Below are 24,762 nucleotides of genomic sequence, written 5' to 3'. Positions count from 1 at the left end.
ATATTTACCGCTGCGCTTCTTCGTATTTGACGAGGCACTTAATTTGTCTGCCGTTTTATGGCTCATTGTTTTTAATGCGTTTTTGTTGTTTTAATTTAATTTAATTTTTTTTTATATTTTTGGTGTTTTATTTTTAATTTTGTTTTTTTTTACGTTTTGTTGGTCTGTTGCAAGCATCCGCTGCTTGATTTTGAATGATTCAAAAAAATAACGAACTGTTGCACCAATCACTGTCAGCAGTTGAAGGGCATGCGCTGCAACTTGAACAGTTGAGAAGCCGCGGTGCACATTTTATTTGCTCTTTACTATTTACACAGTTGATTATGCGACCTTTCAAAGCGACCGTGCGTTCAACGCTCATTCACTTAGCACGCAGCTGCTTTTGTTTTGACTTCTTTATTAATTATGTTTTAGTTCCATGTCTGCTTGTTTGCATAATAAAATATAGGTCATCTTTATTAATAATAACAACAATAAGACTAAAAATTTTCGGTAGCCTTATAGATTGTCTCATGTAATCTGTTCATATTTGACGAATGTTTTGTGTGGTCAACTGCTCACTGCTCACTTTCAAGCTGCGCTGAGGCAGCCTTGTGCGCCTATTTTGCATGATTTTTATTTGATTTTCCCATAGTAATGTTGGCAATTATATTCATTTGAGTGGAGGTTATTCAAATGCAATCATTCATTTATTTATTTACATATATTTCTCGCTTTCAATATTTTGAAATTCTCAGACAATTATGAAAATTTTCAGAAGCAAATTTTCCTAATTACTTTTTGATGTTCAAAAATGAATTTTATTCGAAAACAAATACTTATTTGCATACTTCAATAGAAAATATTTCTTAAATTGATTTTTTTTTTTTCATTTTAAAGTTGCATTTATTTCCTGGAAATACCAAAAGAATCCATAAACCGTATGTTTGTGTGTGTTTTTTTTGGAAAATTCAATATGTTTAGAATCAGTTTAAATGTAAAAAAGAATAACTAAATTTCATGAAAACACAATGACACGCATTAAGTAAAAAAAAACAAAAAAAATAAAATAAAATTTTAAACATAAATTGAATCGAAAGGTGAGGTCTAGCGAGTGGTACTTTTTCAATCTTCTACGTTGTAAACAATTGCCTACCAGATATATTTTCATGATTCTCCAAACGAAAGACGTAACATCTACTAAATTTTTTCGATTGTACAATTTTTGATCCCGGTCCTCCATCGTTTCTCACATAGACAGGAGTCCCCACTATGGTGCGCAGAATGTTAATTTGAAAAGTTTAAATTACTTTTAAATTTAAATATGATTTTACTCCATACTGCCAGATCGGTCTAAGCATTAGAATATAAAATAGCAACTTATTTTCAGGCTGAAGCGGGATCTACGTCTAAGGAGGCAGTATAGCTGCGCCTACTGTAATATTAGCTGAGTTCTTCTTATTTTTACGTAATCTTTTCAAATGCGTCCTCAAATATTTTGCGCATGTGTTTGTTGGTAACAACTAACCTTATAAAGCCACTTGAGAGTAATTTTTGTGCTTCAGGGTATATACTATATATACTACTAGTATGGACTTTTCGGTATTGATAACAATGTTCCATCGGGTGAGCCACGGTGCTAGTGCATTCAAGTTTTCTGGAATCAATATTAGTGTTGCCTCTTGATGCTAGCAGTGCATGATCATCAGCATAGGTTGCCGTAAATATGGAGTCAGAGTTAACCACTGGAGGGTCTGTTGTACTATAAATAATGTGGAGAACATGTGCGAGGCACGCCAGCACGAACAGGTCTCAAATTCGACTCAGCAGCACGGCATCTAACATACAACGTCCGATTGTGCAAGTAAGACTTTAGCAGCAAATAATAAGGCATTGGTAGTTTTTTTTTTAATTTGAATAATAGGCCTGGATTCCACACTTTGTCAAATGCAGAGAAGTATTCATTATTTTCTATAACATCAGTTATAAAGTGTGCTACCCTATTACATTGTGCAATTGTGCCATGAGATAACATTTGTTGTGAGCGTTAATTATTTTCTGTTAACCATACAGTCATTGAACAAACAACATAATATTTTTTCATTATGATGAAATTTTGTGTGTGTTGTGTTGAAATTTTGTACCGAAAAGTTATGATGATTTGAAAACATCCATCAACATTGGCGTCGACTGCACCGACTGCAGATCGATTCGGTAAGAAGGCAATGACCTGAGTTTGGTGGGATCGGAAGAATCTGGTATATCATGAGCTTTTAAAACCTGGTAAAACTGTTAATACTAATCGCTGTTGTCTACAAATGATCAATTCGAATTATGCATTGAATGAAAGCGAGCAGAATGAGGCAGAAGACAAGGCAAAGTAATTTTGTTACACGGCACAAAGCAAAATCGGTTCAGGATAAATGCAAAGTACGTGGCTGGAAGCTGTTAACCCAACCGTCGTATTCACCAGACTTAGCTTCCTCCGATTGTCATCGCATCACATGGTTTCATCGACGTGACACCCTAAGCAGCATTTCGATTCTTACACAGAAGTCAAAAGTTGGGTGTCTGATTTGTATGTTTCAAAAACGAAAATTCTTATTGACATGATATCAACAAATTACCATAAAGGTAGTCAAAATGTGCAAAAGGCAATGGTCTTTACTTTGAATATTTGTTTTTTTTTTACTTCTCTATTTAAAACTAGTTTTTCATTATCACTGAGGAACGCTCATTTCATACCGGTTCACCTAGTAAAGTCAACTGGAAGTTTGAAAATCTTTATATATTAACAGGTATATGGAAGCTAGCGGAATTTTAGAATACCAATATTTTCAGTAATAGGTCAGCCAAAGGCGCTGGGGTTTACAACTTGGTTATCTGGGTGATGTAACAGTTGTGGTCCGTTTTTGAGCATTTTAAAACTCAAGCTGGCATACCTTAAAACACAATTTTTATAAAGTTTTATCCCGATCTATGCATTGGCGTTTGATTTATGTACTGTAAAGTGAAGCATTCTTATGGAATTTAGATTGTTTTATATGAGAAGTAGGTGTGGTTGTGGTATACTTTGGCACATTTTTGTAATAATTTTATATTATAAGTAAATGTACTGTTACACTTAACTGTTGGTCACTGTTCGACTAGTTATTTTCAAGGAAACTGGAACATACCTGTAAGAGAAGATAAAAAAGTTGTTGTTGAATAAAATTTTAAATTACTAATTTAGGAAATAAATTATAATATATTTATGCACACATATATATATATCAGTAAACTTTTGACTAGACAAATTATCCGAACTTATATGGAATAATAATACTTATATGCAACAAAAGTACAAATAATTTTTTAAGTTATGGTTTTTTTTAAGTTTTTTTTAAGTTCTTATAAAGCATTAATTCTATTTACAGCTTGAAAGTATAAAACAACTAAGTCGAAATAATGTGTTTTATAAAATTTTCACAATTATGCACTTCAAATAATTTCTTGCTGCCTATTTGCATAAAATTGTAAAAACGCACAAGCCTTGTAATTCACCTTTGAGCTGACCTCGTATTATGCAGGTACCGCCATTAACATTTCTTTACCAATATTACTTATGGTATTTTGCATGCAGAAGACGTCTGCAAGAATTGCAAATTTTCATTAGTTATTTATTGCTTGTTTATTGACTACATATTTTAGTAATTTCTGATTTTTTTTTTTTTTTTGTGCTAATAAGCCACTCATAAGGCTTGGGCAACACTTCGTTTGCTAAGCCTCACATTTATATGCAGCGTATGGCTTGCAGGTGTAATATTTACAGCCAAGCCCAGATATGAGCATATGAATAATGGTTACATATTCATACACTTGCACGTGCTTATATGAATGTATGAAAATTCGATTTTGTTAACGGTTACTTAGTGGAAATTTTAAGATAGGAATATAATATAGTCATACATAAGTTCTGTTACAACGTCAGGCCGTTATAAAAATGAAGATATAATAAATTTTTGCGTCAGTTTTAATTCAAAACACCTTAGCAATAGACTCCCCACCAAACCATTAAAGCAGCTGGACCATTGAACCGTTAGAATAACATTGATTTGAAAAAAAAACTACATACTATTTTAGAAGGGAAATTAGTAGTGATTCCTTGGATTCATTAAACCAATCATGCAGTATTTACTGATTTTTTCATTCTTTTAAAATATAAGCTTTAAGAAATGCGCCTATTTGCCTAGCGAAAGTAAACCTTTCAAATATATATATATACTTTGCATAAACAGGGTTGCCAACTGTACTTAAAACAAGTTTAAAAAAATATGAAATAAGTCAATATCAATTTTCTTCGACATATTGATTTCCCGAACTATTACTAAATTTTTGAAAACAGAGTTGCCACCTAACAGAAAAATTAATCTTATAAAAATTGTCATGAATATAATAAAATGGTATTTAAAAGCAAAAACTCTTTGGATAATTTATTAAATAAAAAAATGGTAGGGTTGCCACTATACAAAATACTAAAAGGTTATGTTTTTGCAGCATTAAAAGCATCAATAAAAAAAAATTATTTTGAAACGACCTGCTACTACAAAATATTACAAAAATCAATTTTTTAGTGATGCCATTTTACTACATTTTAAAAAGTTTTTTTTGCCAAAGTTTTATAAGAAGATTTAGTTTGTAATATTATATATTTAAACGTTAATTTACTGGAAATAATAAACATATATTTTTTATATAGGGTTGCCGTGTCTCATATAATATATTCAGTTTGAAAACACTGAGAGCAAAATTTAAAATATTACTTAGAATGACATTTTCTGCGTCTTTGGCAGTTTTTACATAGATTTTTTTCTTTTTCTTATTAAAAGGCACTTTAACAGTGAAAATTTGTTTCAACCCAAAAAATGATACTTTCATGGCCGTTAATCGCGTGTCGCTGTGGAAGTAACTTGCATATGTTGATTATATTTTGTTTCAAGTGCGTTACCTGGGGATGAGCAGCTGAGCAACTGTAGGCTTTCATATGGAAATCATCTCGAATAAGTCTTGACAGTCTGATCTAAATAGTCAATATATGCATTTTCTATAAATTTTCTATTTTCTAAGGAGATTCCTGCGAATGAATTGGTGGGAACCGCTTCTCTTACTGTCATCATCTTTCGAAGAATTGAAAAAACAATCAATACTGCGGTATCTTCGGAATATTATATTTCTGGAGCAGCTCATAAATTTTATTTGCGCTTTTCCACTCTTCAAGCCTTAAACATAATGTCATAAACTAATTTAAAGTATCAAACAAGATATCGCAAAAAAATAGTTTCCCTAAATATTTTCTGATACATGGCTGCCCTGAACCAGAAATATAGATATTTGATCTAAACGTTGCTCTAACTTCATTGGTACCAAATGAGCAGCTCCGCCCTTATAATATAATACGTGTGCACAGCTATTTAGCAGTCCTCCCTCAATAATATTTCCTCATACCGCCACAGCTCACACTCAAGCCACTATTTGCATGCAACAACCTCAAACGCAAACACAAATATCGTATATAAACACAAGTGTCGGCGACTTCTGAGCGAAATAATTTCATAATTTTTCATTTGCTTAAAGCCGAAATGTTGCCAAAATGTGTGAGTGTGTGTGTGTGTGCGTGTGCGTGAACAAAATGTTTCCATGTTAATTAAGCGCGCAGCAGCAGGTGTGAGGGCAAATACTTTGTGCAGCAACAAACCACAAAAATAAGTGTGTGTATATAAATATATTATATTTATGTACATAATATGTACGTATGTATGTGTGCAAACAAAAGCATTGCATAAAATTATGTGTGAAGAATGCAAAGAAACTTTTACTTATTTACACACGTGTTTTTTACCTTAGCATAGCGACATACATATTATGCATACCTACACACTTGCATACACACAGACATATGTATGTTGCAAGTGTACACATGCGCTCGCATATACCGCTAATTAAGCTTAAAGCGGGCGTTACGAGCGCCATGCGCTGGACAAAAACATGTTACATAGCGGCGGCCCGAGTGAGCCACAGCGAATTTCGAAAATATTTTCGACGGCACAAAAACCTAACAACAACAACAATACAAATATTTTAAAATATATTAAAATGAAAAGAAAGCAACTAAAAAGCGGCATTGTTTACGCTGAAGCAAACTAAAGTAAATAGCGCTGACTTGAAAGCCTGAGAAAGTACACAACGAAAGACTTAAGCAACGAACCCGCCAAGTACTTGGGGCACTATAGCAATGCATTGACACAAAAAGCGCTGAATTTCGTGCAGCGTTATGGTTTTTCAATTGCATTTTTAAGTCGGTTATTTCCTTGCGGCTTGCTTGGTTTTTATTTATTTTCGATTTTTGTTTTTTTGTAATTTATTTTATGTTTATAATATTTTAGGGTAACCCTGCTCAAAATTATGTTCTTGCATAGAAAACTTTTTTATTTGAAAAGTTGTGTTTATTTAATTTGGTACATGTTATTGATTAGTAAAAAGCTATAACCTGCGTAAAAATTTTTTAGATCCGACCACTATAACATATAGCTCACATACAAATTGTTTGATTAAAATCAAGTCTTTATATGGAAAACTTTTTTATTTGACGAGATATCTTCACGAAATTTAACATGGACTATTACCGAAAGCAAAGCTATTATCTCCCGTTAAATGGATCAGATCGGATTACAAAGGCATATGGCTGCCATACAAACCGAACAATGAAAATTTAATCCTTATATGGAAAACTTTTTTATTTGACGAGATATCTTCATAAAATTCTCCTGGGATTATTTTCAAAAGTAACGGTACAATATTAAAATAAATTGTTCAGATCGGACTACTATAGCACATGGCTGCCATACAAACTGAACAATCAAAATAATTTTTTTTTTTGAAAAATTGTTTTATTTGAGGCGATGTGTCCACGAAATTTACCAAGGATTACCGTCAAAAAAAACGGCAATGTCTTTTAATAAATTGTTCAGTTCGAACTATTCTAACATATAGCTGCCATACAAACTGGCTGCTCAAAATAAAGTTCTTGTATGGAAACTATTTTATTTGTGAAGGGTGTTTTAGCTTCGTTGCAACCGAAGTTTAATTTTTTTTCTTTTTTCTAATTTTTTCTGATTTTTTATTTTTAAATTTCTTTTAATATAAAATTACTTTTTAAATTTTTTTTTGTTAATTTTCAATTAAACTTTTCTTAATTTTTTCTAAATTTTGTATACATTTTTTGTAATTTTTTTGCTTATTTTTTTGTAGTTTTTTAACTTTTTTGTTAATTTTTTCTAATTTTTTTAAATTTTAACAGTTTCTTTTAATTTTTTTTACTAACACTTCTTATAATTTATAAAATTTTTTCTATTTTTTTTTTCTAACTCCATTGTTACATATTTATTTCTTTTGCTGTTGTTTTTCTTTTTCCCTTTTTTTTTCTCATTAATCTCTCTCACTCATTAACTTGCCACACAATCCGCAACAGCAACAGCAACGCGAACGCAACTGCCTTAACCGCCTTTTCCTTGTTGCAACTTCCTCGTTGCTCGGCGCCGCGATGTTCACACTTTTCCGTCAGCAATTCAACTGTAACAATAAAATTCGTATCGAGTTTTCCTGCTGCCAGTGCCATTGTTGTTGCAGCGCGTATTTGCTTTCATTTTCATGCATTTAATTGCATTTCCCCGTCTCTCGGCTCACAGCTAATTTGAAATCATCCGAGAGCAGTGCTTGCCACGACGCGGCCGCAGAAGGGCTCAATCGCGCCGCAAACCATAACATTTCCGGTTAAAAAAAGAAACAAATTATGTGGTGTATTTATAATTTGTTGAAAATAAAAGTGGTTAACAATCAAATAAATAAAAGTGCACTTGAGAAAGGAAAAAGGAAAAAAAAACAAATGTTCACGCTTGCTCATTTGAAGTTATTAAGAAGTGAAGATGAGAAAAAAATGTGTTTCCTATGCTTTGTGCTCACACACATACACACACATGCTTGCAGACACAAAGTGGCTACAATCGCTAATTTGCGGCTTGTTGAGTTGTGTCGTTTTCACACAAAGCTTTTCACTTTCGAAATCGCAGTTGACAATTTTCGCGCATTCGCTATGCTTATGTGACGGCGTGGTCGTGGTCATTTAATGGCGAATAAGGTGGAAATTCGAAAGCACAACAATTTTAATTAAAAATACTTTTTTTTTGTAACTTGCTGAGCAATTTACACTTACTTGAGAAGAATGATTTACATGTGTTTAAACAAAGTTTGTGTAATTTATTAGGAAAGATTTCTATAATTGTAAGTTTATGCTTATAAAAAAAATACATAGTAAATTAGATGGGAAATTGGTAGTGATGCATTGACTTCATTTAAGCCTGTGACCAGTTCTGCAGTACCTATTTATTGACTTTTGCAATTTTATAAATAATAAAGCTTAAAAAAGTTCACGAATTTGTCTATCGAAGTTAAAAGTTTCAAATATATACATACATATGTACATATATATTTTTTGCATATACAAGGTTACAACTGTACTTGGAACAAATTTAAACAATTTGAATAAGTAAATATTAATTTTCTTTTGATATTTTCATTTGGAGAACGTTTACGAAATTTTTTGAAAACAGCGTTGCCACCTAACAGAAAAATTATTACCATAAAAATTGTCATTATTTCAATAAACTGATATTTAAAACTAAACCCTGTTGTTAGGATAGACTATAAAATAAAAGAAAAATTTGCAGGGTTGCCACTTAACCAAATATTGAAAGGTAATATTTTTATGGCCTTAATGGCTTCAATAAAATAATATTTTATTTTAAAACCCGTCTGTTACGATAAAAAATAACCAATGTAAAATTTTTTAGGATTGCCACGTAACTAAATTTTAAAAAGTCATCTTGTTAAAGTATCATAGTAAAATTTAGTTTGAAATATTATATATTTATTATTTAGGGAAGATAAACGATAATTTATTGGAAATAAAACATACATACATACTATGTATATGTATGGTTTTTGTTTAGGGTTGCCATCTGTCATAAAATTTTTAATTTGAGAACATTGAAGGCTAAATTCAAATATTATAAAATCCGTCTGATACGAAAAAATATAACAAAAATAAATTTTTCTATGGTTGCCACCTAACTAAATTTTAAAAAAGTTATCTTGTTAAAGCATTATAGGAAGATTAAGTTGGAATATTACATATGTACTTCTTATTAAAGGAAGATAAACGTTAATATATCGGTAAGAATACAAATATGTTTAATGTATGTTTTGTAAAAAAAAATTAAAATGGCAACCCTATTTTCGAAAAGTACCATGATTTGCAGGTAATTACAATATTGCCTCTTTGTTACTATAATTAAAATATTAAAATACATTTAAATGAAAAGAAAAACTTCTAACAGGGTTGCCATATTTTTTTGTTTTTTTTTAAGTAATCTGTAACAGATGTTTCTATGTCAAATGGCTTCTACGGTATTAAAATGCTGGGAGGCTTTTGGAAATGGCTTAAAGCCTTATAATTTGTAACAGGGTTGCCGTTTATTTATTTAATAATTTTTATTTTTATGCGACATTTTTTTTATTTCTTTATTTTTGGAGCCAGGGTTGCCATATTTGTTTATGTTTTGTACCTATTTAAATTTTCTCTTTAGTCTAAAATCGTCCCTACCGGAAATCATTACTCACAAATGCAGCTCTTAAAATACATTATTCTTTATTGTCTCATTACGCTGAGTAATACGTTTTCGAACACTATAAAAACCCGAAAAAATTCAACTCCTCTCCATTAAAAGCGTGTTCACACATTGTCGTTGTAATTGGAAGCGCACGAATTGCACTGGTTTTGCTGCCGAAACTGCACAACGCATGTTGCATGCAACATTAACGTAAGATTTACAACACGACACGCATGCGCTGTGCTGAATTTCCCATCCAGCTACCCACTCTCACACAAATGTACAAGTATATACATATACACACATACATACATATATACATGCAACCATGCGCTAAGGCAATAAAAAGAATTTTAATTACCACAAAACAACAAAAAGCTGCAAACTATGTATTTGGACGACACTTTTTAGAGCAATAAAAGCATAAGCCAAACGCGAAGTAATCGCTACACGAAAGTGTTGTTGTAGTTTTGCTTGCTTTTCCTACTTTTCTGTGCCATCTTGCCGAAGTACTCGCATGTCTGTCGACTGTGAATTATTGCTTCAGCACGCAATGGGAGCAACACGATTGGGAGACATGTCTCAAATACGAAATTATTGACGAAATCAATTCTAGCAAATATGGGAGCGAAAATGGAGTACGAAGAAGCAGCAATAAGCCAGAGTTAATGGTGTAAATTATACTGCGATTTAGGCACGAGAATTGATGGATTGTTTTTTGCCAAAAACTGTACCCTACTCAATGTAGTCATAATACAGAAATCACCTTCTGTAGCCCTTAATTACCTTAGGTCTTTTATTATGGAATAACCCTACAGGCAGCGTGTCAAATTTCGATACTTAGTTATAGTAAAAAAATCTCTGGCGGCAGCATTCGAACAAAGAAAAAAAGAAATCATAGAAAATCAGAAGTGTAAAAGTAAATGAGAAAGTACAAAGGTACATCGCAGCTTAGATTGGCCGAAGAGTGGGTAGCGTTTCGTCAGAGAGGAAAAATATAATTATGAAGAAAATAATATTTGAAAAGTAAAAGTAAGAAAGAAAAGAGTGTGACTAAATTTGCTGTAGCTGGAAATTACGAAAATTACTTTTATTTTTAAATTTGGTTTACTTCTATTGTTTTGCTATTTATTCAACACAAAAATTGTGGCAACTCTACAAGCCAAGTATTATTATACCTTTATATAATATTATTAAAAAAAATTAAAAGTAGGAAATTGAAAATACTGAGTTAGTGCGTAGTTTAAATTACTATTAAGAATTGGTTGGGTAGAGGTTGCCACCTTATTATAATTTTTTCTTGAAAATGGTTTTATCTATGAAAAAATGCGAAAATTTTTATGAAATGAATATTTATTTTTAAAATATTGCCTCAATTGAAATTAGTTCAATATGGGTTGCCACCTTATTGTTTTTCATTTTTAAAACACGATTAAATTCTCAAAAAAAAAAAAAAAAAAAAAAAATATGAAATTAAATACTAAGATGAAATATAAGAATCAGTTGAAATTTTGAAGAAGATAAAAACAATTTCGCAATTATTACCATAACATACTTTATAGAGTTGTCAATTGCCTTCGAATAAAATTTGTTTAAAATATTTTAAAATTTGGTAATTTAAAGCGTTGAAACTATATATGTAGTTTTCATCGAATTGTTTGCTTGGCATAATAAGTTAGAACAGCGTTGCCAGCTTGTTGAACTTCGAATAAAATTAGTTTAAAATTAATAAAAATGTGACCGTTTTAAATGTTGAATTTATATAGATTTTTCTAAAACGTTTAATTTGTAAAATAAATTAGAACAGGGTTGCCAGCTCGTTTAACTTTTTATTTTTTAAATAATGTATTAAAAAATAGTTGCAAATTACTCTAAGACTTATTTTTTTTATTAGAAGTTAGAACAGTGTTGCCAGCTCTTTGCATGATTTAGATTATAATTATTAAATTAAATTAAATTAAGAAAAGGAGTTGAAAATTACACTGACAATTGGCAGTTAGCTGTAAATCTTTCCAGACCGTTTAATTTAAATAAAAATTGCAACGGAGTTGCCACCTTTTTAACTTTTTAGCGTTTAATTATTAAATGTGTAAAAAAAAGATGACGCACATCACCATCACCTACGAACCAATTGCTAAATACGATAAATTTACTAAAACAAAACATTAAGTAAAGTTTTTGAATAAAATAAAGTAATGTTAGATTTTTATCTAAAAATATTTTTAAATTTAATTTTAACTTGAAAAATAATAAATAAAATTTAAAAGAAAAGAGAAGTAAAAAATATGTCAAAATATTTTATTATTTGCTCTCAAGAAATTTATTAATATACATATATATAAATATATAAAATATATAAATAAATATATAAAATATATAAATAAATATATAAATTAATAATTAAAATAATTTGTAATTTAATTCCAATTTTTTATAAATTTTTCAGAGTTCAGAATGCCATAACCAAAAGTTGACTTTATATTAGTCATATTTTATTCATGACTTTCTCATATAACACTTAAACATATGGAAATATCTATTAATATAATATAAACCGTTACTGGCTTAATTACAATGCCATGAAATCATTTATTCTACACTGCACTACTTTACCTACACATACAGACACAAATATGACACTAAACTGACAAATGCTTTGCTTTTCCTGTGTTTCATTCTCAAAATTACTAAATGCATTTCTATGCAACGCAAGCACCGTTATTCCAATATATCCCATTCAAAACATTGCTTCTTAAATTTTTCTTTACCTTGAGCTATAAACATATATGTATACATATATACGTACATACCTATATATACATATATACACATACTATACTTATTATTATCACAATAAAAAATTCTTTGGCCATGCCCCTTCCAATAAATTCATATCAACTATTTATTTACACATTATCTTCGTATTGTCTGCGACTGCTTTGTTAATGCTCGAAATTCTTTCATTGCTCATTTGCATAAAAATCTCGTAAAGCTGCCACAACGTTCTGCATTCAATTGATTATACAATGATTGGAATTTAATGTGCGAGTGTAGATTCTAAAGAATGCCACTTGTTGAATAATAAAACATAGAAGAGACAGCAGAGTTAGAGAAGTAGAAGAAATAGAAAAGTAGTGAAGAATTTCTGTAAGTACAGTTAGTGTATTAATTGGGTATATTTTTGATTTTTATTCATTTAAGTGGTTATGGATTATTGGATATTTGTGAGGTTCTTTGTATTAAAAAATTTATATGGAAATGATTAGTAGATAAAAATAATAGAAAGCTGTGTAGATAGATAATATATTAATAAAAGTAGAGTAAATGGATTTTAGCAAAGTGGAATTTCTTTTTGTTGATTCTTCTTCTTCTTCTTTATTGGCATATACACCACTTACGCAGTTAAAGCCGAGCATTTTGTTAATTACACATAAAATTAAAATTCAATGCTGCTAGTCACTAAAGACTTAAGCGACGAACTTGAGCAAACGTTTTGGGCTTCGCAGTATACTAGGTAAGAAATTTGAAAAAATTAAATTTTGTTTTCATATTTCGTTGATTTAGACATTTCAAAATATTTAAAATTTTTTTTTTTTCAATTTAAATTATTTGCAAAGTTGAAATTTCAGACACATTTTTCTTTTTTTCCTACTTTTTACGATATAAGCGTCGCGATATCTCAAGTTCTCAACAGTTAAAATACATAAAATTTAACATTAATATTTTTAAGATATCTATCAATCGTAGAAAATAACAAAAACTTAAAATTTATAGTTTCTAATATTTTCAAAATTTTTTACAAAATTCGAGAAAGCTAAAAAGGTGTGTAAAATTGACCATTAGCTTCGAATAGCCGCGATTTTATGAGTTTTTTTCAGTTTTTTGATTCACACGATAATGGAATTCGCACTGTGATATATTCAATAATCTATTTTTCTTCTTTATTGGCTTAGACACCGTTTACACGGTTATAGCCGAATTTACAACAGAGCGCCAGTCGTATACTCAACAATCTATCCTTATTTCATTTATCAGTCCAGCACAAGGGCATAGATCGTGACGATGAGAACACAGACTTTTTGACCTCTTCAACTTCAATGACTTATTTTTTAATTAATAAATCATAAAAAAATTTAAAGTAAAAGTATCGAATATTTTTTTATCAATTGTCAAAAAACGCTAGAAATTTGAGCCTCTTGTTTCTACTAACCTGCTAACTGGTGCGTTAATAAATAATATTGAGAACTTTGAATTGCGAGAGGCCAAAAGGAGACTCTTTGAGCTTTCTTGCACCATTATTGGGCTAAATTTTTGGTAGGAAAATCATATCAAGCAATGAAGCTGTCTATTGGCCTCTTAATCGATGTGATTTGATTAAAGCAAAGAATCGAAAATGCTCGAAATACTAGTCAAATCTTATAGCAGACCTTTATAAGAGACATTCTAAATAACTATAAGATAATAGAGCGAACATATTGGTAATTTCATTAAAGTGTTGCCATTTTGTTGGAAATAAGAGTTCTATGCCTCTATAAAATAGGCCTTAGGTTTAAAGTGTGAAAGAAGTGACTGCTACATAGCAGTTATAGACGCTGTTTGGAAGAAAAAGGGGTAAAAATATCTTCAGATTTTTTTCTTGACTGTGCTGCTTTTGAGAGATCAATGCTTTAATACTTTGGCAGCGCACAATTTCCGACACTTCGGCGGAGAAAAGGTTAGGGTAAATTTCAACAGACTCTGTGGCCTCACAATCGATACCTCCTCCAATGTATCATACCGTGGGGACTCCAGAATGCTTACACCGTAGTCTTGCCAATGCGGGTCAAGTGCACAAGAGATGCTCCATTGTTTCCCTGGTGCTTTGCTCTAGACATTTCCTGTTCCTATAGTCTCTTCTATCGAGACCCGAGTGCTAATAGGAATTTTGTGTACTGCCGATATTTCTTTTTCTTCTTTACTTCTGCAGTTTTGCACCCATCGGGTTTTGATTTTTTAGCATGCTTTTTCGGCGATCTGCGCTCAGACAATGCACGGATTTCCAATTGTTGACCGGTGGAGAAAAAGCGAAATAAAACATCTAAGCAGATTGGCATTGCCCTCAGAACGCATTATCGACTTCTAAGATCATTATAAAGGAGTTATATTCCATGGCTTCCTAAACAACGGTATATGCCCCAGGGCGATCTTGAGAATCAGCCAGCAAACCAACATAACTCAACCTAAGTTGACTGATGAAATTGTCAATTGAGTAATTACAAATAGTTTTCGAAACAAAATTTTGAAAATTCTCGGGAGAACGAGAGATATTGCGTTTTTTACAACGGAATATATAATAGCTATGTATATCAAATATGTCAAATAATAAAAATCAACCGCTTCATATTAAACCACTTACTACTATTTTATAATTTTTTTTTCTTTATAAAAATGGAATTAATTTCCGAACACGCCCAGCACTGACTTTGGCCATAAACTTGAGCTGCTGACAGCTGGTGGAATTTGCCACCAATAAATTCCTGCGATAATTAATTTCAACTTTTTTCATGCAAACATTAGATTGAATTTCGACGACACGACTAACGTGCAAATGGCAAAGAAAAAGTAAAAAATAGAAAAATTAAAATCATGAGAAAATTAAAAATAAATGAACGTTGAAAAAAAAACAGCGGTAAAGCATTGTAAACTTGTGAACAGTAGTAATTCGATATGGCAGCATCGCACCAGTTAGCTGTAATATATCAATGGACAACCGGTGTTTGGCAGCAAAGCTGAAGGAGTGCCACTGCCGAGCGCCAGCTGCCGCGCTGCAGCATGACAAAGCACAACACCACGCTATGTTGTTGTTGTTATTGGCACGCTGTGCGCAATTCAAGTTCAAGGCGCGCACATTGCCACCGAGCTGGTGGATATTAGTGCATTGCTATCAGCCCCTTTGATGCGCTGGGGGCCAACGCAAGCAATGTGTGCCCGTGTGTATGTGCGTGTAATTGCAGCAGCCACACACACACACATGTATGCACATAGGTGCAATAATAATAAACAATATTGCTGCACATTTGCACTTTGTTAGGCGAGTGCAACAGCCCGCCAACAACAACAACGCCATAAACAACAGTCTGCCACGGCACCCATTCATCGCCGTTTGCGTTTTTCATTTCAAATGCGGCACCTTCATGGTCGTCGGCCGCCTGGTCGGGAAGTGTTGCTGTGGAAATCGGATACAGTCGACCATAGAGCGCTGCACTCCACCACATTGACTGCACCTTTGTTGTGGTTGTTGCTGTTGCTGTTGCATGCTGTTGTTGCTGCTCTGCTTGAGTGCATCGTGCAATGTCTAGGGTGTGCAACAATCGTGCCGCTAACTGTTGCACTGGCTGGCAGTTTAAGAATCACGGAACTGAAAGTATGTGCTTCAGCGCCATTTGGGCAACAACAACAATAACATACATATTATTATATACATACATGTATGTATGTAGTATGTATAGTATATGAGTCACGTGTGGCAAGTGTTTATGCTGTTATGTGGTGTTGCAGGTGTCGCTTTGTGTGCAACAAGTGGCAATAGCGGCGAAATGTTTTCGTTTTATATTTTTTTGTGTTCTCAAATTTGCACCACTTTGGCTTTTAAAGCAGAATTTTGAAATTTGAAAAAAGCTGGCGTTCGAAAAAAAAAATTTGGCCTCAGGATGGCTACTGAATTTTTCCAATTAACAAATTTTCGATTAAGAATTGATTTTTCAAAAAAAAAAAATTGGAATTGAAATATTCTTTTATTTTATTTTTATTTCTAAAGTAGGAAAACTACATAAATAAATAATAATTTTCAAATTTGAAATGGATGAAAGAGAAAGTATTTACATATGAGAAAAGTGAAGAGTGAAACACTGTTACTAAAAGTAATTGAATTTAAGAAAGACAAACATTGTTAAGCTGTGTTGATATTTATTTAAAAATAACTTTTCTCAAACATAACACTACTCTGCAAATCTGAAGGAAGAATTCGCGACTGATGTGCCAAGAGGTCTCTGAGGTATTTGGGGTGTTGTGATTATGAATTTGAATTCAAAGGTTTACCATCACGTACAGTTATTTTTGTCATTTTAGTAATGGTGGTGGTGGTACATACCTCGACTACAACACAAAAATCCTACGTGTTGTGAAATTTGCAATTATTTTCGGTTTTAATAAAACGAAATTAGCAAGAAACAACCTTTAACGTTACAGTCGCTGAATGGCTGCAAAGTAGTGTAACAAAAATTGTGAAACACGAAGTAAGAAGACGAAAAATAATTTAAAGTACAAAAACAGAATTTTTTTCCAATTTTTCGAATTTTTGTTTATGAGCTTTTTTTCAGCATTTTCATCAGACTTTTATCCGGTACTTACAAGTATGACCAAAATTTTTCGTTTTAGAGATTAAAAATTAATTATTAGTTTTTTCCAGTTGATATAATGATATAATTAAAATTTTATGTTTCATTTTGAATCCAACTTTTGGAACGTTGGAACTTTAATTTTTTTTTATTTTTTTAGAATTATTATAATTTTTTTTCAACTCTTGGGACGTTGGAACTTTAATTTTTTTAGAATTATTAAAATTTTTTTTTTCAAAAGTTGAATTAATTCCAAAAATTTTAATTTTTTCAGTTTTAAAAAGGCTTCAGGCGTACATTATTAATGAAAGTTGTGGTAATTTTTTTAAAAACATTTTTGTTTTCAAATTTTTATTGAGATTTTAAAATTAAACTGTTTTTTCATTTTTTCTGCATTCGAAGATACGGTTACTTTTTTCCAAATATTTTTTGTTGTTATTTTTTTGATAATTTTTTAAATTCAAATTTTTTAATTTTTTTCATTCATTGATTTGCTTCAGAGAAATATAGTTTGATTGAATGTATTATAACAGCGTATAATTCGAAAATGCTTTCGTTTCAATTTTCACACGCTAGTTTATTTTTCTTTTGATCTTTTTATATTATTTTTAATTTTGCAAACCGGTACTTGTGAGTAGGAGTTGATAAATTTTTATTTATTAAAATGTAAATTAAATTTTTTTTGATGTTTACGCTGGTTTCGGGTTTATTCAACAATTTTACTTACAGTGTCCAAATATTTAGACATCACATACTGCAATATTTTATATTTTTAAGAAGAAAGTTTTTTTAATCAAAAACTATAATTTTTCCTAATTTTGAATATAATTTGAAATCTTGAAAATAACTGAAAATCTAGAGCCTTTGAGTGTAGAAGCCATTTTTATTTAATTGTACATAATATTTCATTAATTAATTTTCTTTATTTAGAATTTTAGATTTCACTGATCTTTTCACTGTGCAAAAGTTTGTTTTAAATTATAAAAATTAATAAATGTGCTTTTATTATACTCGCACTTTTATTTAATTTTGCGTTCAATTAATTCTTCTACTTGCATTATTTATTAATGCCTAACCAATTATCTTAAGCGCTTTACAAAAAATCACTTTGTTCACATTTATAATTAGAAATTTGTAATGACAAAGCACACTTTATTAAAGTGGTATAAATTAATATATAATCTCATTAATTATTTACTTAAAACTTTCGCCATTTACAGTGACGATTCTAGTAATCACAATTATTCAGTTTTTACTTTCATTTTAATTTTTATTATATCGAATTGAAATATTAAAGTTTTATAAATATTTTCAATACATGGTTGCTCACTAACTTGACATGACTTTTTTAAGCAAAAGTGATAACAAACATTAACATAACTTTTTGTTTTTATATAGCGAAATATAGCATACATATATAATCACAGTTTAACAACTGAAAATTGTCATGAAAACCAACAAAACAAACATATTTAATATGAGCAAAATATTACATATGTTCAAAATTTGGAAAAAACTTAATCAAATTAAAACTCAATCCCAAATAGGCAATTATGCAATTGTTGCTGCTTTAAAGAAAATTGTATAAGCTGTAGAACTAGAGACGCTTATATTAAATTAAATACTGTTAAAAAACTGATCAACTTGATACGACGACACAACACAATACTACTGTGGACAAAAACAATTGTTTCGAGAATTGGAAATAGCGTTGGCGCAAGTAAATTGGTGCCAAGAGGGGCTAGTTGGAGGGAACGACATTGATTTTGAAAAATAAATTAAAAAAGTCTTACTATTTTTTGCTCATAGCAGTATGTATGTCCTATTTCACATGTACAACAAAATACGGATGTTCTGATTTTGGCAAATAGTAAATATTTTGCAGGTAAAAAAAATGAAAAAGTGTAAAAAGTAAAACCACACAACAATTTGTGCATTGAACATTGAAATTTGTAAACTGAAAGAGAAAAGATTTTTCATACTGTGATTTTTGGGAATTTAAGTTTTATAAAATAATATACATTTTTGTAAAATTTCACTTTCCTGCCAGTTTCGAGCTGTGGATTAAAAATACATTTCCGTGTTTGTAAATATTATTATGATATACTCCTTTAGTATCTATTAGTCTCTATTATATTTGGAGATCCATAAAAAAAATATTTTCCCCTTACCACATATGAAATTAAAGGTTTCAGGTAAAAAGTGAGCTATTGTCATTGTTGGAATATGTTTCAAAAAAGCAAATATTTTCCATAAATAATATTTAAGCTTGTAAAATTGTATTTCGTGCTCTACCTTTTTTGAAGTAGTAAGAGCCACAGCCACAGAGCTAGACAATCCAAATTTTCTTAAGGAAAAAATCCGCAACCCTCTTTGGGTCACAATATTTGGAGGCTTTCAAAAAGTTTGTTTTTATACAGATAGCCGTTTAAAGTAGAATCGAAAAAATTTAAGAAAGACATGTGCTTCTATATATTTGGTTGTCAAAAAAGTTTTGCCGTATTTTCGCTAGTTGGCGCTGAAAGCGCGTAGTTCTAGTTTTATTCGTCGCATCGGGTCATGCTATACCTTTTTGGAAAGCTCATTTCACGCGCTAACACGTGTTTGATTGATTGTTGTTTTTCTTTTAAGTCGTTCGTGAGTTATAGCGTCGCAAACATGGAGCAAAACAAAGAAAAAATACGGCATATTTTACAGTACTACTACGATAAAGGCAAAAATGCATCTCAAGCCGCCAATAAAATTTGTGCAGTTTATGGACCCTATACAGTTTTCATTTCCACCGTACAACGATGGTTTCAACGTTTTCGTTCTGGTGTGGAGGTGGTCGAAGTTGGTGGCCACGCTCCGGAAGGCCTGTCGTCGAAAATTGCGATAAAATCTCTGAATTGGTCGAAGGAGACCGGCATAGTAGCAGCCGTAGCATCGGTCAAGAGCTGGGCATGAGTCATCAAAAATACATTTCAATTTCAATAAAAAAAAAAATTCAATAAAAATACCGCAAGACTTTTTTGACAACCCATTATTTTATATTTGTATTGTTTTTAAATAATTTTTTATTAAATTACGATTTTTTTTTTCCTTTTTAGATATTTTTCTTAATTATTTTTTATTTATATTTTTTTATTTATTCATTTAAAAGTCGACATAGAAATATTTTTTACAGTTCGCGGGGAACATATTCCAAATTTTTTTTAACAGTGTTTTTTTGAATAATAAACTTTTTGTAGTAAATTTATTGCATACAAGGCATTGAACTGGGTTTATTCGTTCATTTGTGCAATTTGTATAAAAATGCTGTTGCATAAGAATCTGTGGGCAATTTTTTATAGTCAGACAAATATTTTTCAGTTTAGTTTTTTCTCTATACTAATTATTTATAGTTATCTGGTCAAAATAGACTATTTGGTTATTTAATTTAAAGCTTTATATTTTAAAAGAGTTTGGAAGGAACTAAACTTAAAGAAATTAAACAAGTTATTTCAATAGAAATATTATTCACTTAAGGCAATTTTTCATCCTATAGTAACTACGCTCCTTTTAAATAAAAAAATAAAATAATTTTCCTATTACTTATTCTTCGGCTAAATGTTTTATTCCATACTCTGTAAAGGGAAACTCACCTGTATTTTGTGCATCGATGCGTGCGTGATAGCCCAAAAGACTGATGATCACAAGGATCAGTTGTGTGCGTATGTGTGGCATTGCAGCTTAGTTGTAGTTTTTGTAGTTTAATTGCGTAACACTGATAACGTTGAATTAATATTTATTAAAAAACAATTTTTTTTTAATTTTCAAAAATTTTTAACTTTGAAAAAATATTTTACAAAAGTTTCACTAAAAGTTTTTTGTTCGTTTTTAAGACTTGAAAAATACTAAAAAAAAAATACAAAATTGAATAAAAATAAAATATAAACAAAAATTAAAAAAATGATATTATAATCCACAGAAGTCCACTGAACGAACAAGCAAGTTTTTAAAATTTTCGCGTGAAAAATTTTTTTCGCGCATATAAAGAAATATATATGAAAATCAGTGTACAAGTTTGTTATATAAAAGTATGCACACATATATGTAGATCGTTTTGTTTTATTTATTTCTTGTTCTTGTTCTTGTTCTTTGCACCACACAGTTGCGGCGCGCGACCGCAAATTCTGCGCCAACTTGTTTCTTGAATGAACTCTTTATTATTGCTGTTGTTGTTGCTATTTTTTTCTTTCAAATATCTTTTCTGTTCTTTTTTCGCACACACCTTCGTTCTGCAATTCTATAATTTAATATTTTTTGTTGTAATTTTTCTGTGTCTGCTGCGGTGTGCGCGTTCGCCAGCGAACAGGTGAAGTTGGCGGCTGCAAAACCCGTAGTGGTAAGTATGTCACCGTTACATGTGGCGGCAGCAAAAGCAGCAAAAAAGCGCTAACACTGAAAACACCAACAAATGCTGCAGCAGCACCAGCAACAACAACAATAATAACAACGAAACAATCTGTGACGAGCGATTTCAGTGTTATTTTTGATGTTTCATATTTTGCGTTGCTGCTTTTGCGCTTTCTGCCCCATTCAAGTGTTTGCGCCAACTTTCTTTACAGTTGCGGCGTTGTGTTGTGTGTTTTTGTAACTCGTATTTAGTTTATTGTTTGATTAAATATTAAAAAAAATATGTTTTTTGAATTTTTTTGTGTTTTTGATTCGAAAGTGTTTTGAAAATTAAGAATATTCCAGTTTTGCAACGGCTAAGGGCAGATAGTGATAGCAAAAAATATTTTTTTTTTTTTTTAAATTTTTTTCAGTTTTGAAATTTTTTAGAACATTTTTCTTTGGATTCAAACTTTGAACTAATTTTAAAAATTTAAATTTTTCCAGTTTTGCAAAGCCTTCAGGCGTAGAGTGTTAATAATTTTTTCACAATTTTTAAAATTTTTGAATTTTTTTGATAATTCTTATTTTTTTTATTTAAAAGTTCCAATTTTGCAAAGGCTTCAGGCGTATAGTGTTAATGGAAGTTATAATAATCTTTTTAAATAGTTTTTTTGTAATTTAGATTTTTTTTAATATTTACACTGTTTTTTTATATTTGAAAATTATTTTTTTTCAGTCCGAAAGTTGTTTGAGATTTCAAAACTAAAAATTTTTTAGTTTTTCAGCATTTGAAATAACGGTAACTTTTTGTCAAATATTTGTTTTTGATATTTTTTGACTTTATTTTTGATATTTTTGTAAATAAATCTTTTTTTTATATATTTAAAAAAATAATTTTTCATTAAATATATTATAACTACATTTATTACACTTTTATAACTCGAAAATGCTTTCGTTTCAATTTTCACACGCTAGTTTCTTTTTTTTATGTATTTTTCTGTGGTAAACTTTTCAATTGCGTCTGCGCATGCGCACCCGTTCATTTGCCTCGCTCAACTAAAGTCAACTCCAACTTTTTGTAACTTTCGTTAAACCAAATTGGCTACAACCGCGTTGTTGTTGTTGTGTTCGATTGCCGAAGCTTTGGCGTCTCTCGAAAGACTGAGCTGTTGCAACAGCTGTTAAAGCATACCGTATAAGACGCCACCAAACTACTGTGTACGTCCACAGGAAAGCAGGAATAGCGACAAAACGAAACGGAAACGTTCAAACGGTAAACGGCGGTCAAAGTCGCGCTTAAGCGTTGCAGCCAACCGACACGTTCAGGTGGTAAAAGTCAACTGAAAGCTGTCGGACACCTTCGTAGTAGTTGCGCTTAGCGTGCGGCGCGTGTGGAGCTTGGCGCTCAGCCGTGTGTTGGCTGTGGTCTTACGGTAAACTTGGCTTACAACGTCGAACTTGGTTCAAACCTAACCTGCGCGTGCTCACACTCTCGCGCGCTCTCTTTGAAACAGCAAACATGTTGTCAACGCTTTTTCTCTCCGTTTCATTTGCTGCTCTCATTATATTTCATTACTCGTGGCTTAACGTTGCGCTCAGCGCACTATTTCACCTGCTTAAAGCGTTTCTCAAGCTCTATGCTGAGGCTGGCTTGCAGCGTGTGCATTTTCTTTTGCCAGCGGCTTCGTCTATTTTTATCCATTATTTGCCACATTTTGTTTATTTGGCTTTTTTTCTTGCCACTCGACTTTTTCTCTTTACACACTGCGCCAATTCCGATTGCAATTCAACCGCAAATTCGACTGTTTTAATTTATTTTTATTGCTTCTTTGGTAATTTTGTTTTTGTTTTTTTTTTCACAATTTATTTTTCAGTTTTTCTTTGCCACAAATGCTTTCTTTAGTTTCAGCTCTTTCAGCTTAATAGTTTAGTAACAATATTAATTACGTTTGCTGGAAATTGTGTTAAGTGGTTTAATCCAATAATTTGCAAATGACGCTGAAATCGTTTTCACAGTTAACGCCGAGACGCTTTAGCGCCGTTCGCTTGCTATTTGTGAGTTGTTTAGTTGAATATGTAGACGTTGTGACTAGTTTAGCGGCGAATCCACTTTTTGTAATTGCATTAATATGGTTGGTTTTAAATTTTAAGCTATTGAAATTTAGAAGTCTTTGTATGTGATAAATATTGGTTAAAAATTTGCAAGAACTGTATTTATATTATCGCAACATGTTGTACATAAAAAATTTTTATGCACAGCGGATCTTATTAACACTTGTACCTAATATATATACACATACATATGTATGTATACATATGATATTATAAGGTCAAATACTTAGTATATCACTAAGGAAAGAATATTTCGTATACGACAACATTTTAAATTTCATTACATTCGTTTCCTTTATGATAGATAAGCCAAGTAGTGCATGAAAGGTATGAAATTGCCATTTATACAGAGGTTTCCAAAAACAGTGATATAATTTTTTTTGAAGAAAAAACACACTAATTGGTAAGATAATTCAAATGTTTTTTCAATTAATGTGAACTACAATCAAGACAATCAAGCTCTGAACTTCGATGAACCCAATTTTCGGGTACTTTTTCCACTACATCAAGTCGTATGTCATGAAAAGCATGTTCAATATTGACTTCTAAATCTTGAAGAGAGTCTGGTTTATTTCTAAAGACCTAAATCTTCAGATAACACCACAAGAAATAGTTTAATGGTATTAACTCACAACTTCTTAAATGACACAATTTCTTGAAATAGTCGAATCTTCAAGCTTTTCTTACAATAATTCGGTTGTTGCACGTGCTGTGTAGCACGTAGCCCCGTCTTGTTGGTACCAGATGTTGTCAAGATCAACTTCATCCAATTGTGGCCATAAAAAATAGATAATAATATTAATACTGCTCTTCATTGACAATAACGGTGTCATTAGTTTCATTTCTAAACAAGTACGGACCGATGATTCCACCAGACCAAAAACATACACTACACTGTCAATTTAGGTGAATGTAATGGTTGTTAATGAATAATTTATGGTTTTTTTTCCACACCAGGATTGACAGTTTTGTTTATTTACCACTCAGATGAAGATGAGCCTCATGGGAGAAGATAATCTTTTTGAGCCATTATCGTTTTCAAGCTGTTCCAAGGCAAAATCAGCAAATTCACGACGCTTACGGTGGTTCAATGGATGCAAGCCCAAATCCTTTCTCTAAATCCGCCAGGCTGTGATTTGAAATAGTCCAAATTCTTTAGAACTTCGTGGAATCGACAAATTACGATCTTCTGCAAAATTTACCTCAACGGTATCAATATTTTCAATACTTCG

At 31.2% G+C, this 24,762-nt stretch overlaps 1 protein-coding gene across 2 annotated transcripts in view; it reads right to left on the bottom strand.

Moving 5' to 3' along the window:
- LOC126760141 (uncharacterized) overlaps positions 1 to 22,739 on the bottom strand; it is a 102,766-nt gene extending 80,027 nt beyond the window's left edge. Inside the window, exons 1-2 of one of the 2 annotated variants that reach the window (XM_050475580.1) lie at positions 22,348 to 22,739; positions 20,683 to 20,934 (exon numbers count right to left, since the gene is read on the bottom strand). In XM_050475580.1, coding sequence (XP_050331537.1) covers positions 20,683 to 20,764 — 82 coding nt within the window. In that variant the 5' untranslated portion in view covers positions 20,765 to 20,934; positions 22,348 to 22,739. The remainder of the gene's footprint in view (positions 1 to 20,682; positions 20,935 to 22,347) is intronic. The other variant, XM_050475579.1, reaches the window with a different exon arrangement.
- Positions 22,740 to 24,762: the final 2,023 nt, after the last annotated feature.

This window comes from Bactrocera neohumeralis, chromosome 5 (genome assembly GCF_024586455.1).
Source record: "Bactrocera neohumeralis isolate Rockhampton chromosome 5, APGP_CSIRO_Bneo_wtdbg2-racon-allhic-juicebox.fasta_v2, whole genome shotgun sequence".
Taxonomy (NCBI): Eukaryota; Metazoa; Arthropoda; class Insecta; order Diptera; family Tephritidae; genus Bactrocera; species Bactrocera neohumeralis.
The sequence above is the reverse complement of the archived record's forward strand: the minus strand, read 5'-3'. Positions and strand labels throughout refer to the sequence as shown.